The sequence below is a fragment of the Lissotriton vulgaris genome, chromosome 5 (genome assembly GCF_964263255.1).
Source record: "Lissotriton vulgaris chromosome 5, aLisVul1.2, whole genome shotgun sequence".
NCBI lineage: Eukaryota > Metazoa > Chordata > Amphibia > Caudata > Salamandridae > Lissotriton > Lissotriton vulgaris.
The window spans coordinates 826,034,493-826,052,086 of record NC_141693.1 but is presented as its reverse complement, the minus strand read 5'-3'; the positions used below and the strand labels follow the sequence as shown (position 1 = coordinate 826,052,086).

General features: G+C 44.7%; 1 protein-coding gene across 2 annotated transcripts in view; it reads right to left on the bottom strand.

The window, feature by feature from the left end:
- Nucleotides 1-17,594, bottom strand: part of LOC147711655 (uncharacterized) — a 1,672,131-nt gene that overhangs the window by 1,048,266 nt on the left and 606,271 nt on the right. For both annotated transcript variants that reach the window (XM_086922319.1, XM_086922320.1), the window contains one exon: nt 3,945-4,095. In XM_086922319.1, coding sequence (XP_086778445.1) covers nt 3,945-4,095 — 151 coding nt within the window. The remainder of the gene's footprint in view (nt 1-3,944; nt 4,096-17,594) is intronic.

Sequence of the window (17,594 nt, the reverse complement as noted above, 5' to 3'; positions counted from 1 at the left end):
CCCCAATCCCTCCCCCCACATCTGGGAACCCATACCCCAATTATCTGGACAGATGGAGTCCAGGCAATTGCGTCCCAGAGAGATCCCCCCAACCACCACCTTAATAATGAAAGACAAAAGAACCCAAAGTGAGAGAAAGAAAAGAACAAAAGGAAAAGAGGAAAAAATTAAATAAGACCCGAACTAGTCCTTACTACCCTACACTGCCCCACACTACAGTACACTATACTTTAGAGTAGACATAGTCAATTAGAAGAGGCGTAGAATTACATAATTAGGGTCCCCTCCTCGAGCAAGTACCTAACCCGTCACACCTAAGATCCCCAATTATTTTAATTCCCTATACTGGGAGAGAGAGGGAAATACAGCTTCCTCAACTACCTTCCCCCTATATTGACCACCTTGTGGACCTACTATGGCTCCCCTTTAGTGATGCTAAAGCTCGTCGCTTCCTGCACCGTTCTAATATTGTGTATTTTGTTGTTATGCATCACCTTTAAAAAGGCCGGGAATTTCAGTTGGGCGATTGCCCCTAGCTTTTTAAACTCTTCCAGTCTCTTACCCAATTCCCATTGTCTCCCCAAAGTACACCTTGGGAGGTCCGACCATATCTGAAACGAAAAATCTTTTGCCCGCAGCGATTTCAAATTCAGCGCTGAATTAAGAATCTTATCCTTTATGGCAAATGTAAGAAAGTTGATAAGAATTTTTCTGGGTCTTGGCCTATTAGGGTTCCTACAAAAAGGATCCCTATGTACCCTCTGTATGTCCCAAGTACGTTCTTCCTCCGAAACTTCAAGCTGTAAAGAGGTTTTAAGTGGAGAAACAATGTAAGAACGGTTGTCAGATCCTTCGCTTCCATCAGGTACATTCAGAAAAACGCAGATTATTTCTGCGTGCATTGTTCTCCAACTTCTCCACTCTATCTCTGAGGTCCCAGCATTCAGACTTTAGCAGTTGAATGTCTGACTTTGCCTGACCCAGTTCTTCTTTCAATTCGCCTACTGTATTCTCAAGGGTTACAGTCCTGGTATTTATAAGGTCTACTTTCTTTTCCAGGGATTCACCGAAGTTCCTGATTTCCCCTTGGTTCGCTGTGGACTCTGCGAATCCTCTCTTTATATCCTCCGATAGCGTAGCAAAAAGGCCTTCTAAACCTACAGGAGAGGATGAAGATGAAGCTGACAAGGATGGTGTTTCACCGCAGGGATTGGTCACTGGGTGGGAAAGCCAGGTTCAAGTGTTGTCTGACCTGGAGGCTTTGTAGCCTAGGTTGAAGGGCCAGGTCCAGGGTGTCCCCCCTGATCTAGAATACCAGTTGCAGGATAGAACCCCTGAACTGGTGGGTGGATGGTGCAGGACAACTGCCACAGGTGCCCTGGCTATTCTAGGAGGGGGTACCGCTCCCAGTGGGAGGGTACAGAGCCCCAAGGAAGAGGAGGACCGGGTGTGGGGAAGCCCACCCCGCCTCCTGTCCAGCCGCCGGATGCAGGTCCGGGACTGGCGGGGCAGTGCCAGGATGTCAGACCTGACCAGACCGGAGGGAGAGTGGACAAAGGGTGCCAACACCTAGGGCTACTGCCCTCACCCTCTGATGCCACAAGGGTTTGAGAGCCCTGAGAGGCATAAGGCCTGGGTCTCATCCCTGACCACTGTTGGTGGCCACTGTGGCTTTCTGTCTGTCTGTTGGGACACACCTGTGAGCCAGTTAAGTTTAGGAGCTGCCAGATGGTGTCCACAGGTGAGGAGAAAGGTTTCACATGGATTGGCGTGGTGGACCTTGAGAGTATGGATAGAGTGATCCAACTGGGTTCATGACGGCGTAGAACAGAAATAGTGCCCTGCTGTTTGGGCCAGTTTCCGTGTTCTATCGCCTTCAGCAGGGAATCCCATTGAGGTATCGTTTGGTCTACCCTGGCTTTAGGCCGGAAGGGGGTTGTGTTGGAAATGGCCCTTTTTGTAGGTTCGCCCCCAAACTTTTAGCTTCTTCCTCCCATATTTTTCCTGACCCGTGGTTGCTGGCAATAGGACTCTGGGCACTTTACCACTGCTGACCAGTGCTAAAGTGCATATGCTCTCCGTGTAAATTGTTATTGTGATTGGTTACCCATGATTGGCATATTTGTCTCCCCACGAAGCCCCTAGTAAAATGCACTGAGAGTGCCAGGGCTGGTGATTCATATGCTACTAGTGGACCTGCAGCACTGATTGTTTCACCCACATGAGTAGTCATAGAATGGTGTCTTAGGCCTGCCACCGCAGTGCCTGTGTGCAGTCTGCAAACTGCCATGTCCTCCTGGTCAGTGTCCCCACTGACCAGACCTAACCGTTCCCTTTCTGTGCACATTGGACACCCCTATGGAAGGCCCAAGGTACCCCCTTGGGCAGAGTGCAGTGTATGTGAAAGGTAGAGCATGTACTAGTGCAGGTGACATGCTCTGGTAGTGAATTACAGCCATTTTCATTTTTCACTATTGTACGGCTATCTTGCCCATAGGCTATCATGGGGAATGCTGGCTACCGTGGTTACCAGCATATCTTCCCATAGTAGCAAGATAGGACATAAAAGTCTGGTATCTCTGAACTCAGAATTTAATAACACATCTTGGTAATTACCGAAAGTCCGATACCGAATTTTACAGATTCTGTAAAAAATACCGATTTTTTCCCTACATCTCATTTACCGATTTTTTAATACCGAATCGGTAAAATTCGGTATTTAAGAATCGGTAAATGACATTTACCTACATCTGGCCCTATGTTTCTCGATTCATGCAGTTAGTGTTGACCGAATAGTGCATGTGGCAGCTTTGCTGTTTGCCTTTGCTGTTCCTGCAAGATATGTTTTTTACTTGAACTAAGAGAAAATTTCGCTTTTAGTGTAATAGTTATTAAAAAGAAATTACACAATACATAGTTTAGTAATTAGGGTTTACATTGGAATGCTTTTGCATAATAGACATTACACACATAGAAGTAATTTTTTGGATCACAGCTGCGACTCCCTAGCTTGACACCTGCAACCCCTAGTGTTGCTTCTGCGACCCCTGTTATCGAAGGTGTTAAAAGCAGTAGTAATCACAAAAGTTGAAAAGTGTTCTAAAGAATATTGTTTACCTTTTGCAGATCCCACCTGGATATTGCACTATAAGTAAAATAAATTCAGAAGTGGAATGAAACTCTTTATAGTACCACCTAAAATTAAAAAAATTAAAACATTCAATTTTTAAAAGTTTGCTACCATGGTCCATTACTGTGAATACCTGAAAAAATATATTTTTGAACAGAACCTTCATCTCTGTCTTCCACAATTGCACTAGTTCCTTACAAGTGTAACTTATTATCAATAATAAGGACTAAATTAAGTCAATAATATAGTTCATATATAATTTATAGTACCTACGAAGTATTATCTGAGCCTGACCCTATTGTTTCTTAAATCTCTTTTTTGCATCTCCTTGTGATTTAGCAATACTTCCTCCATTTGGGGTATGAAGTAGACTTCAGTAGCTCAATCCTTATGATGCCATCACGATGAAGGACATCAGGCATAATTTCCTAGAATTCAGGCCCAAAGGTCATATGATGTCACTTTCTGTGACATCATTTAGGTTTGAGGTCACTTTGGCTAAACTTTTGATGAATTCACGTTCATGATTGTCCTAAACGTTTTGTCAATATGATGTTTGCATTTATTTCTGTTTTTCATCCTTTATCTCCTATTTAAGTTGGAAACATTTCCTGGTTTAAAGAATTAACGATCTGTCAATCTGCTGTTTGAATTTATGTATGTTTTTCACCCTTCATCTCCTATGTATGTTGGAAACATTTCCTGACATGCGGAATTAATACTGCATCCTAATTCTTCATAGTATTAAAATCTAAGTGCATTAAACATCTTCCCTAAATTGCTTATTAGTTTATATAAAATGGTTCTTTTTTACCTTTGGTGTGGTTTTCCAGAATATATTCAGTGGCACGTTCTGTTATTTCCAGAAAAATTCCGCTGTGCTTCGTCTGAGAAATTGTACACACGTCATATAAAAAGTCATATAAAAAAGATTGTCGGAATGCAAGCGCTTGATTTTGGAAAAGCTGAAAAATCAAAAAGGAAAGCTTGTTAATTATTTTAGTCACAATACACGAGACATTTTTTTTGTATACCATCTACATTGTATTTTTAGACTATTCAACAAAGAACCATCAATGTTGTATGGTGGAAAAAATATATCCACCTTATCTTTACAGTTTTAACAGCAAGCCAGAGATTAATATCGCTATATATATTTGCTAATATAAAACCATGTGACAAAATCAAAATACATAGAAGCTCCCATACAAAAACCCCGAAGGTTCAACTACTTCAGTGAAGCAGTTAGCGGTCTTGGCGTATGCCATGTTCCTCCAATTAAAAGAGCACTTAAACAAAGGTATCCGGTTACATTTATAATAGACTCTTTGCAATATGTTTAAGTCTGTAATGTGAAAAGTTTATAAAACACTTATGCAGTTTCATTAGTAGTATAGCGCATGTGTGTAATATATGGGCAGCATGTTGCGATTCCAGAAATAAAGCTCTCAAAGATGCGAAGAACTCTGGTTATATATGGTTTTGTGCATAAGGCAAAGAGTTTTCAAGATGGAGCATTTTTTGATTGTAAAGACGATGTAGCGGTTTAAGTTGAGGTGAAATGGAAGTATGGGTTGAAAGGTTAGCAAATTGGTGGCAGAGTTTGCACCACTTGAAGCCAGTGCAATATATACTCCCAGGCCCCCACAAAAAGTGAGTTCCCATTGTCCACGCGAAGTAATCAGTGAAAGGAATACAGCCTTTCTTGTTTCTGGGGTGGAACGGGAGAATTTTCCGTAAGAGGTAAGAGACGAAGCAGATACAAACAAGAAAGGCTGTTAATAGAAAAACAAGGAGTTAATGGAAATACACTCACTTTGTTTCACATCTGACGGAAAAAACATCTGCAATGCCATAGATCAGTCTTTTGAATGAAACTGGCATGTGTGTCATTGATGGATTTAGACACTCAATAAGACATGCACTCTGTCGTTTATCTTTGTACTCATGCTTCCATTAATGTATGCACTGACTCATTCTTGCATTCATCCTCTGATGCGGTCAGAGTAAGACACATACAAACTCAAGCGCATATGCAAAATTAATCTAAAGAATGCGAGTAGAAAAAAGAAAACATGCTCCAGTCTAAACATGGCAGGCATATGGTTGCAATACTGAAGCTAAACACAGCAGTGGATTTCCGTCTTGCAATGGTATTGGATAGAGCTCATCGTAGTTTTAAAGTTCCAGCATGTCCGACATGTTTAGAACTAATGTGTTGGCCATAATGGAATAGGAAAATAGTGATAAAATATGTGCAAAAGCATTCCATTTTGGAAGCCTGGTTTAGAGGAAGTGTCAACGGGCATGTGGTTCACTGTAGAAGAAATTAGCAGGAAGCAGCTGCGCATTAGCGCTGTTTACAGAGTTGTAGTATCAACTTAAGAAAATGTAAAATAAAAAGATTCGAAGTAAAGAAATGGAAGGGAGACAATACAAGGATAATGTTAAACACCAGTGCCTGATTAAGACCTTTAGATTCCCTAAGCACTGAAAGGATTTTGGAACCCCCATATATAATTTAAAATATAAACAATAATAAACGCAAAATATGTTTTACATTTTTTTTAAATGCTTCAAAACTTACAGTAAGTTGGATACTAATGTTTATTTTTGTATACTTTCACTTTACGTATAGGTCCATCTGCACCATTTTCAGTTTTGTACCCTGTGGTCCATGGTAAATCCGGCAATGGAACATTGCTGTTGTGCCCCTTCCCAAGATGCCCTAAGTACGTGTTTATTTTGCTTGATGGTTAATCCAGCCTCTGTTGAAAATTCAAGGACTGAAACGAAGTACACTCGTTTTTAAGAGGACATGTTATCAGAAAATGCATGGGCAAGAGAGCCAGTGACTGAAGTGGAATACACTATTACACCATGCTGTTATCATGGATAAAAGCGGTACAAAAGGGGGTGGTGATGGACGGAACATCTGAATCAAACAAATACTCACACCCAGTCAAAAGATCTGGGTTTAATCCATCACCGTTCTTTAGCCCACTCTGCCACCCCAGTTCAGACATGGCTATATGCAAATCAGTCTGACCCTGTGCCTCATGGGAACAGTCCAGCCCGAACTGCCAAGCCATGTCTTCCCTGGACCAGAAACAAGCTTCCGAGGACCGGTTTCTGGCATTCCAGCCGTCTTCAGCCCGGCTTGCTTGAATCCAGAGGCAAAGTGAGCAAGGGACTCACGTTTGAGCATACCCTGCCACACTTATGGCGGCCAAAAGCGGTACAAAAGGGGGTGGTGATGGACGGAGCATCTGAATCAAACAAATACTCACACCCAGTCAAAAGATCTGGATTAATCCATCACCGTTCTTTAGCCCACTCTGCCACCCCAGTTCAGACATGGCTATATGCAAATCAGTCTGACCCTGTGCCTCATGGGAACAGTCCAGCCCGAACTGCCAAGCCATGTCTTTCCTGGACCGGAAACAAGCTTCCGAGGACCGGTTTCTGGCATTCCAGGCGTCTTCAGCCCGGCTTGCTTGAATCCAGTGGCAAAGTGAGCAAGGGACTCACGTCTGAGCATACCCTGCCACACTTATGGCGGCCAAAAGCGGTACAAAAGGGGGTGGTGATGGACAGAGCATCTGAATCAAACAAATACTCACACCCAGTCAAATGATCTGGGTTTAATCCATCACCGTTCTTTAGCCCACTCTGCCACCCCAGTTCAGACATGACTATATGCAAATCAGTCTGACCCTGTGCCTCATGGGAACAGTCCAGCCCGAACTGCCAAGCCATGTCTTCCCTGGACCGGAAACAAGCTTCTGAGGACCGGTTTCTGGCATTCCAGCCGTCTTCAGCCCGGCTTGCTTGAATCCAGTGGCAAAGTGAGCAAGGGACTCACGTCTGAGCATACCCTGCCACACTTATGGCGGATTTTAAATCCAACACCTTCTCCTCCCTCCGCAAGTCGTTGTTCTGACTTGCGGAGTAATGGTATGTGGAATTACAATGCAGTCGTTGTAACAACCGTGTTGTAGTTCCCTGCAGGGAAAAATGTTTGTGGTAAACGTTGTTTACCATGTTGCAATATATAAAGGGAGTGTGAGGAAAAACATCCATCAACTGTGCCAATGTCTCCTTCATTTGCATTTCAAGTCCAACCCCTGTGTTTGCACCCAGATCATTGCAACCATAGTGCACAATCACCAGGTCTGGGTGCTCACAATCCAAAATGCTCTCAAACATAAGTAACAATTGATGCCACTTTAGACCTTTCTGGCCAATGCAAGTGATGTCCACTTAGGGAAATCCAAGATCTTTAATAATGCCACACTTTCTGGCAAATTCTCTAGCCCACAAAACGATGCTGTTTTTCCAGTATCAGCACTCTAATCATGGTGCTGCTGGGACGAGGGGCCGCATCTATACCTTGCAGGCCCCGAAGACAGGTGCGGGCTGGTATGTGTGGAGTTTGGCATGTGCAATCAATTACGTGCTCGACAGCCTTCATGCGCTTTGGCTCCTGTGATTGAAGCCTGCTGGGCTGTGATTATCTTCGCAGTGTTCAGACAGACCCTAGCAGCTATACACTCACTGCGGGCCTCACCTTGCTGCCACTTTATTCTCGCGGCCGCTCCTGCTGTTCTCCTGCAGTCCCGCATCAGTACTCTTGCTGCACAGTGCGCTTTGGGCAGTAACCTTGTCCCAGTTTCTGTGGGCACTTTGCTTTCGCGGATCCAGTCGGCTGCTGGCCAGACGCTGACTCCTCCCGTCTACCCCTGCTGCCGCAAACTCTCATGGCTTATACACTGCGCGGGGAGGGGTAGGAGTTGCCTCCGGGGAGTGTGTAGGGTAGCTTCGGGGTACTGTTCACTTCCACAATGGGCAAGCTCCGCTTCTGTTGGGGCTTTAATTAGCACTATGGTGGCAGATGCCTGCCTCGGCTCCCTTTCCATGCCCTGTAATTGCTCACCTTCAGCCCACTCCTAGGGTGTCACTCGGCCTCACGGACGGCGTTCTGCGGCGGCGGCCGGCATCAGCTCAGTCTGGCCTCGCTGCTCAGTGCCTCATCGGGGCTGTCTTCGCACTTACTTGGCCCTGGTGCAGTAGGCCATGCCGCCCTCGCGGTCTCTGCAGAGAAACCCTTGGTGTCGCTACTCTGGGGCCCTTGAGATCGTCGGCTTCATTCATGCCTCACTCCGGAGCTCACCTCACAGCATGGCAGGGTTTTTGGATGCAGGGTGGGCTCTCGCCTGGCACTTTCACCCCAGGGGCTCTTTGCATGCCCGTTGGCTATTGGGTGCGTCCGGCGTCTCTTCACAGAGGTTGCGAGCACACCACATGCGGGGTGGGCTCCCGATCACCTTCTTCACGTAGTTCAGGCACGGGGCGCTTCGCATGCCCCTCGGCCCGGTCGACGGGTGGTGTGTCTACCCACGGGGGGTGCCCTTCACACGGGCAGCTCTCTCCCCTTTTTCCCCCATCTGTTGGGCTGTTGCACAGCCCCCTCGTTGCCAATGTGGAGTTTCTGTCGGGCGCTAGGCTCGCATAAAGGGTGACAGGGTACACAGACACAGTTGGTTAGGGTAGATAACAGGCCCAGAGCACCTGCACTTGGCCCCTTTTATTGTCAGGGTCATCTGACTGATGACACCTGTGGTGGGTGGGTGTTCAGTCTGTGTTACAACATGCTGAAACACTAGAACGTATCCAGCCAGATACTACAGTATGGATCGGTCTGCGGCGGCACCCTAACGGTGGCTGTGTCTTTCGATTTTTCTTGGGGCACTTTCCCGTGGACAATTCCCATTGGTCAAGGGGAGGGCTGCAGGGTTACCTTGGCATCATGCAGGGGCAGTAGGACAGCTCTTAAAAGGCGCTATCTCGACCTTGAGCGCACCTTCTACCGGCCTACCCTTGACGATTGCCGGTCCATGATGCCAGTGAGTGCCAGAGGACCAGGATTTTTGCTTTTCTCTGGAAGTTTAGTTTTGAGCAACTCTTTCTTTTCTGGAGACAGGGTTGTATCTGTTTACCTGTTCTTTTTTGGCCTTTTTGGCCTTTTTTAGCCTCCTCGCTCCGACCTGCCATGCGGGCGCGGTTCGGCCTCCTGCGTGCTGTTGCACTTGCCTGCTGTTTCGCATTTCCCCGGTCCTTGGGCAGCCGTGGTCGGCAGCAGCGTTGTGATCCTTGGCGTAATACTGCCAAGCCTGTCCCAGGCCTTCCTCCTTTCTGTCGTCTGGGACCAGGATCAGGCCTTCAGAGGAAAGGAGGGGCAGTAATCATAGTGGGAGGGGCTGTTTATTAAACAGGGCATGAGCGGTCGAGGAGAGGAGGGTGAGGTCAAGTACAAGGGGATTCTCAGGACACTATTTCTTTACCGGGCGGAGCTTCGATGTTTTGCACTTTACTGTTGATGAATCCCTCTCAATTTTTCTCCAATAGATGGTGCTGTTGCCTTTTTTATTCCCAGCATTTTGTGCAGGCAACCTTTTTTATTGCAATTTCTTTTGGGCATTGTTCAACAAGGCTGAGACCGTGGTTTAGTTGAGACAGTTGCAAGCAGTGGTGGCACATTCATTAAAGGGGCATTAAGTTTCTCCTCTTGTGCTGTTCTCCGGGGTGGATTTCTTTTTGGCACTGTTCAGCATTGCTGCACAGCTGAGAGCGTGATTTCGTTTGGAAAGTTGCAGTCAGTGGTGGCACTTTCATCAAAGGGGTGTTACTTTCTCCTCTCGTGCTGTTCTCAGGGGTGGATATGTCTTCTAGGCAGGTGAAAAGGAAGGCTAGTATGGACGGGGTCATGGGGAGACTAGATGCCATAGACCCAGTATTAGCCCTGATTCAACTGGCCTTGGCCTCATTGGCACAAAAGAAGGGTGCAAAGTCCGAAACTAATACGGAGGCGCCCAGTGATATTGAATTATGGGGTGAGGAGTGCCCAAGGCAGGTGGGGGTACCCCCGAAGGCAGCTTTTCCACCTGTCAAGAAAAGGGCGCGGAAGGGACCAGCGAAAGAGGGAGAGATTGCAGGTGTGGGCCAGACTAATGTTGGGGCCAACACGAGTACTGGTCAGTCCTCAGGTGAGGTCATAGTGGTAGAGGAGGAGAGAGTGAGGCACAAAGGGTTGGCGGTGCTGAGCTCAGCCAACTCTGGATCAGATCTGGTCAATAGCCTTTCCAGGGTGTTACCCTAGCTTACGCAATTAGGCCCTGTTAGATTTGGGGGTCTCTAGTTGGCACAGGTAGGTACTTGTGACAAATAAGGACCCTCTCCTCTAGTCAGGGTAAGGGGGATTACACACCTAAAATAAGCGCTGCTCTCCCTCTCGGTTGTGTGGCGCGAGCAGCAAGGCTTTACTTCAGAGGCGTTGTAAGTTAAGCAGTTGTGACCACATACAGTAACCCAGTGACAACACTACAAATGGACACCACACAGGTTTTATATAAAAAATAAGTACACTTTATATAGAGTTACCACAAGACCATAAACGACCAAAATACACACCATGATTACTTTAAGATGGTAGATTTAAGCTTAGTTCAGTTCAGTTCTAAGATGCGACACTCTTCGTCAATGTACCTTAAGTTGTGCTGCGCTTCCACGACAAGCAATGTCGCATCGATGGGAAATGTGGCAAAGTTCAGGTGCAAAGAAATAAAGACGTGAAGATCTTTCAGATGCGGCACGCCTCTCGGGGTTTCGAGAAACTCTCGGTTCGGTGTGTGGACTGCAGCGGTGACACCCTTGCGATGTAACGGCAACAGCTCCAGCGGCGACGCTCCTCTCCACGATGCGTGAAGCTTCCGCTCGATGCCACAACTACAGCGGCGACATCCAAGATGCGCTGGCAGCAGCTCCAATGGCGGCACGCTCCTCGGGGATGTGAGGTGCTCTTGGTCGATGCGGTGGAATGCGACCGTTCCAGCGGCGACACCGTCCTTCTCCGGAGTTGCGACGGCAGGCACATTGACGGCGACACGCTCCGACCTCGTTGCGAGATTCATCTCCTGATGCAGTGCAGTGCGACAACCACAGTGGCGACACCCTCCTTCTTCGGAGTTGCGACGGCAGCAGCAGCAACAGCAACATGCTTCCTCTTCGTTGCGGCATGCGGTGAAGTGCGACATTTCTCCGGAGTTGCGGTGGCAGGCACAGCGACAGCGACATGCTTCTTCTCGTTGAGTCGCGCTTCCAGCTCCTTGAGACACGCAGTACCTCAGAAGGCCCAAAACAGCAGCAGGCACTTCCACAAGAACTCTGGGGAGCTGGGGTGTGAAGTTTGTTGTCCCTGAGACTTCAGCAGGATACAAGCTCTTTTCCAAGCCCTTGGAGATCCTTCACAAGTTGAAAGCAAAGTTACAAAGTTCCTTTCTCCTTCCTTTGGCAGTGAGGCAACCACTGCAGGCCAATCCCCCAAGCAGCACCTCAGCTTGGGAATAGTCTCTCCTCAGTTTCTTCAGGTTCCTCTCCTCAGTAAAGGTTTCTTCTTGTAGTCCAAAGTGATCTAATTTCATGGGATCAAGGTCCCAATACTTATACCCAGAAATCCTTTGTTCTCTGAGGGGGGAGGGGCCTTTGCCCAGTCCAAACCAGTTCTGAAGCACTCGGTTTACCAGACTTCTCCTTTCCTTTCACAGTGCACGGCATGCACATCAGGCGCCCCACAGGAGGTGGAGCCAGCATTGTGGAAGGCAAGTACAGTCTTGGTGCACTCTTTCGACAGGACTCCTTTTCTTCCTTTAGTGTGCAGGGCAGAGACATCAGCCGCTCCCCAGAGGGTGGAGCCAGTATTGTGGAAGGCAGGCACAGCCCTATTCAAGGTTCAGGTGCACTCCTCCCTCCCATCAAGATGCAGATCTCTCTATTCACCACTGGGTGACTCAGCCTGTCTCCTGGAATTCCCCAGCCCTGTCACTCACAGAAACCAGACATAGTAATACACATCCTAGCAGAGGCAGGTTTGAATGGTTAGACAAGCAAACACCTACTTTCTAAAATTGGTATTTGCAAACACAGAATATTAAAATAAACTTTACTAAAAGTTGTATTTTATTATTCTGAGTTCATGCATACTAAACTCGATTTTCTACCATGTTCTCTGAGCCTGTTAGGATTATAAAATGTAACAATTCTAACATCCCATTCTGGCCTACGGAGAACAGGTAGCCTTGCAATAGTGAAAAACGAAAATGGCTGTAATTCACTATTAGGACATGCCACACACGTCAGGGCTTGTCCTACCTTATGCTTACAATGCACCCTGCCCTTGGGCCTACCATAGGGGTGACTAATATGAAGAAAAGGGAAGGTTTAGGGACTGGCAAATGGGTGCACGTAGGCTCTGCAATGGCAGACCTTAGACACATTTTACAAGGCTGCTTCTGTGGGTGGCACAACCAGTGCTGCAGACCCACCAGCAGTAATTTTTTACACGCCCTTGCACACTCAGTGCACTAGACTAGGGTCTGACAAGTAAACCAAAATAGCCAAACATGGAATCACTAATCCATACATCAATTTACAGTAGGGAGCACTTGCACTGTGGCACCGAATAGCAGTGGCACAGTGCCCAAAGCCTCTAACACCAGCAAAAACACATGAGGCAACAGAAAAAATGGAAGGGAGACCCACGCCAATGGTGCCAGGTCTAACAGGCACCCAGGGTGCATTGAGCGTGGTAGCAGGGTGGGACCCGGCAGCCCCAAACACTCCAGTGGAGGGACCCCCTACACATTCCACTTGGGGGTGGAGCGGGCGACCAGAGCATCTCCTGTGATTGTATCTGGCTAGTGAGTCCAGGGGAGGTGCAACCTTCAACAACCAGGTACGTCTCCCTTTTAGTACCACCGCCCATGGTGCCAGCCGCAACTGGAGGTTCTTTGTCTGGGACAAAGGTTGGGGGTTTAAATACTGCCAGTGGTGCTCGTGATCAGGTCCTTTTTCCTAGAGATTAATTGGGTTAGCACTTATCTGAGGACGTGAGGGCTAGAATTAAGAAGGGTGCATATGTGGATGATCTTAAACTTACTGTGGTAAAGCCCCCTGAGGAGGACAACAAAGATTCCAAAGACTGTTCCCATAAATTGAAGAAACCAAAAGTTGAGGAAACACTTATGAATTGGATTAGGGGTTTTATTATTTATCAATCAGTCCTATTAGAGAATTACCCGGAGTGGAGCCATCAGATGGCTTACTACATGAGCAAAATAGTGGGTGCTTAGGAGGAATTCAGGGGGTCCTGCTGGAAAGAATAGGATAAGGCATTCAGGTTGAACAAAGCTTCTAACCTGGGAATGTTTTGGGATCAAACAGATGTGAATGCGTGGTTACGGTGTATGATATTAAAGAAAACAGAGGGCGGGGCCAGATGCCGTTTCGTCAGGCATAAGGGGGGGAAGGCAGAAAGGGGCATGTTGGGCCTATATAAAGAAAGCATGCTCTAGGCCGCAAGGGTCTTGCAAATTTAAGCAATAGCAAATAGCTTTTGGTTGATACAGATGGTCTGTTCTATAAGGTAAAATAAAATACAGCCATACCAAAGGGCAATTGGAACCTTGAAATACAGATAACATAATCAATAATGAAACTTTACAGTGACATCCACCAGTTCCAGTCTATGACTGACAGTGCAACAGTTTCTGTAAGATGAGGCAAGTATCAAATTAGAAGCTAAGGGGCATATTCACAAAGACGGGCAATAACTATCGCCATCGTCAGTCATCACAAGAAAAGTTAAGGCTGCCTAACCCTGATTAATATCGCCATGTTAGCGGGCTATTTTCTAGCCCGCAGTACATGGTGATAGTAACAGGGAAGGGGTGTCAAAACCCACGTACTAATCATCGCGATGGAGAATTAGAATCCTGCGTCAGCCGGCGATATATGAATGGCCAGTTATCGGCTGATAAGTCCCATCATCACTACTTTTAACTCCTGGCACAACAGTGCCCCTGCTGGAAGCCAGGTGTCACTGTGAGACCGGAAGCATGGTGACCGCGGCAATCTGCTTCCACGAAGTCTGGCCATTTGTTTTAACCAAAAATACTGTAATTTTAGTAGTGCTAATTTATGCAGACCCATTCCATCTGGAATACCTGCATCTTAAAAGGCTCCTGGCTGTGTTCCCTTCCATGCTGCAGGCAGTCGTCCTGCTTAACACCAGCAAACGACATGTGTAAAATCCCTGGTGCTACTGCGGGTTATCACCTGTTTTTGGTTCGCATCACAGATCTGGCAGTTCGTTGTGAATGTGGTGTTGTGATTTTTTCGTGTGTTTTTTGCACTGAAACGCCTACTCTGCATCTCATTAGTGTTAGTTGGTGGTGTCCACCATGGAGATAAATTCGGGGGCAGTTATCGCAGGAATACTGGTGTTGTCTGCAGTTTGCACCAGCTTGTGAATGGGGTGTTATTTCTAGCACCACTTTGATGTGTTAAAGTGGGGATAATGTTCAGATAAATCCTTGTGAATATGCCCCTTAGGGTATTCCTGCCAAAGTTTGTTAGAGGAAGGTTAAAACAGACAAACAGGAATTTGCAAACCCTTGACCCCCGTAGAGTAAGACTTTCAAATCTACAAGGACATTCTTTGGCGTGCCTCTCTGAAGAGAAATGTGATAGCATTTTCAATAATTTTTCAATTGTTGTCTGTCCATCATTCAAAAATGTGCAACAGAGTTAGAAAGATGTATTTAATAAAAACTCAGACAGTGCATTCAGAAGATTTGAATAAAGCTATTTTACATGGCACTGTCTCGGAAATTACTTGTGTATCAAAAGATGTCAAGATATCTTATTTTGGATCAAAGAGTCAGACAGGAGTACATGAAGCAATAGAAGCACCAACTTCAGAGAAAGACAGAACTGCTATTTAATTGCAAAACTTCAGGAAAGAAATAAGCCAAATTGGAGTTATATCTGTTCAGATTATAAACAAGATATGTGTCGGTTGCTGACGTATGCTCTACAAAGAACAAAAAATAAAAATAAATATATGTTAAAAAACAAAAGAGGAAGACATCATTCAGTGGATAAAACTTGTTCTCTAATTGCGAAGAAACACTTTAATTTATGTGTTAATCAATTAGTGTGCAAATACTGCATAACTACATTTTTTGATAGTAAAAAACCTACCAGAGGTGTTCACAATAAGTTAAGCATTTTTACAATGCCTCCAGTACTGAAAGAGCTAAATGTTCATGAGAGTATTTTAATTCAAACTGTGCACCCTTTTCAAGCTATAGTCAAAATGCAGACAAAACATCGAAAATGATCCCAAAGTGAATGACGGAAACGTGTTAAAAGAAAGGCTGTATATCTACAATGAAATGCTAAACAAAACATTGAAACTCATGGCATAGATCGAGAAGCAGAGGAACCAGTAGTGGTGTTCTAGAGAAAGTAGTGATAACTGAATTACAAATGGGTCACCACAATATATTGGCTATCTTCTTGATGTTTCTGTATGTCGTCATGCAACCAAGGGTGATGGCCACTTTTGGCCTAGCGTTCTTCAATGGAGTTATATCTCTTCTCTGTTGTGGTCTTATTTTTAGCAATACATAGTTTTAAGGAGTAGAATGTGAAAATGGTGTATGACTTGCAGTGGTCTGTAAATTGTGCTCTTTACACATTATAGTCTGGGATGCACAGACCTCATAGGGTTTTTTCCAAATCATTATGATTTTTTTTCCTATATTTCAGGGATGACAACAATTTCTTAGAAATGTTGCTAATGTTATGCACATTTGTATTGGGAATACAATTCTACTTACTGTGAAAGCAATGTCTGAGAACTAAGAAAACAATATTTTCCATTTGATGTATGTTTAATTTCCAATGTATGTTCCTACATGTAATTTCATATATTATATGTCAGTATATATATATATATATATATTCACTGAAAAAACCATAGGTTTCACACCAGTTATAGTTAGGAATTAGCATATAAAAAACCTATTAAATTCACTGAAAAAACCATAGGTTTCACACCAGTTATAGTTAGGTGGAAATTTTACTGACATAAAACCAATGAAATTCCCACGTTATAGTTAGTTGGACTCACTATAACTTGCGCGTGTAATGCACTGCTGATGACATTACATATTACATCACTCATGACATGGTCAGTGAAATCACTCATGACATCACTGATGACACAATCCAGTGAATGTGTGTCTTGCTGAAAAATAAATATGTTTTATATATGTATATGTAAAGCTCGATGGAAGAATAAATGTTTCAATAAGTGTCTTAATGGATTTTTTTTTTTTAACCTCATGCGCGCTAGCGGAATTCCGCTCGTACGCAGAGATTTTTAAAAGCGCATGTTACGTGACGAGCTGGGCTCGTCATCAGCGTGCGAGGAGGCTACGCCATGACAAGCCCAGCTCGTCATCAGCGTGGAAGGGGTTAAAATTGATTGGTTAACTGGCTTATTAAGGTATCATAGTGAATACATATATTAGCGAGTATTGTTTAAATATTTAAATGTTTGTATCAGTGTTTCACTTTGTGTATAAGTGGCTGCATGGGTTGGTGAGTAGCTACATGTGTGTGTATATGGGTTATTAGATGTTTTTTTAGTATCAGTATAAGTGTCTGTATGATTTGGTGGGGGTGTTACTTAGCACATAGATGCATCAATGAATGACTCACTGTTTGTATGTGTTTTGAAGACAGCATATGTGCCGAACTGTATGTGTGAATGAGTGTGTATATGTATGTGTTAGTAATTGAATGACTGTCTTACTAGTGTCTTTATCAATAACTACATATGTTTTAATCTAGTATATGTGAGTATTGATGTATATAAGTGAGTATATGTGAGAGTGAGAGATTGAAAGAGTTCTTCTTTTAATAAGTATGTGTTTCTATAAGTGATTGTTTAAGAGAGTAAGTATGTGTAAGTTTCCTTAGAAGTAAGGTGGTAGTGTGTGTATAGCTGTATATGCAAAAAAATGGATGTTCAATAGTTTATTTGCATGTGTGAGTACGTGTGTGAGCAACTTTTGGAAGACTGTCAGTGTGTTAACGGATGTATAGGTGTCTCACTACATATGATGAGTGAGTATATGTATGAATGACTATATAGAACTGTTGGTGAATGAGTGGATGTGTATATAAATGGTGGAATTACTGAATTGGTTGTTGTAACTGGTATAGGTATCTCCACTTTTTTTGAAAATGTTAGTTTCTATTTTTGAATATGTGTTTCGAGGGTTACTTTACAGTGAAACGAGGTCAGTCACTCTGTCACAAGGATGGTGTCATCAGTGATGTCATGAGTGATGTCACTGACCATGTCATGAGTGATGTAATATGTGATGTCATCAGCAGTGCATTACACGCGCAAGTTATAGTGAGTCCAACTAACTATAACGTGGGAATTTCATTGGTTTTATGTCAGTAAAATTTCCACCTAACTATAACTGGTGTGAAACCTATGGTTTTTTCAGTGAATTTAATAGGTTTTTTAAATGCTTATTCCTAACTA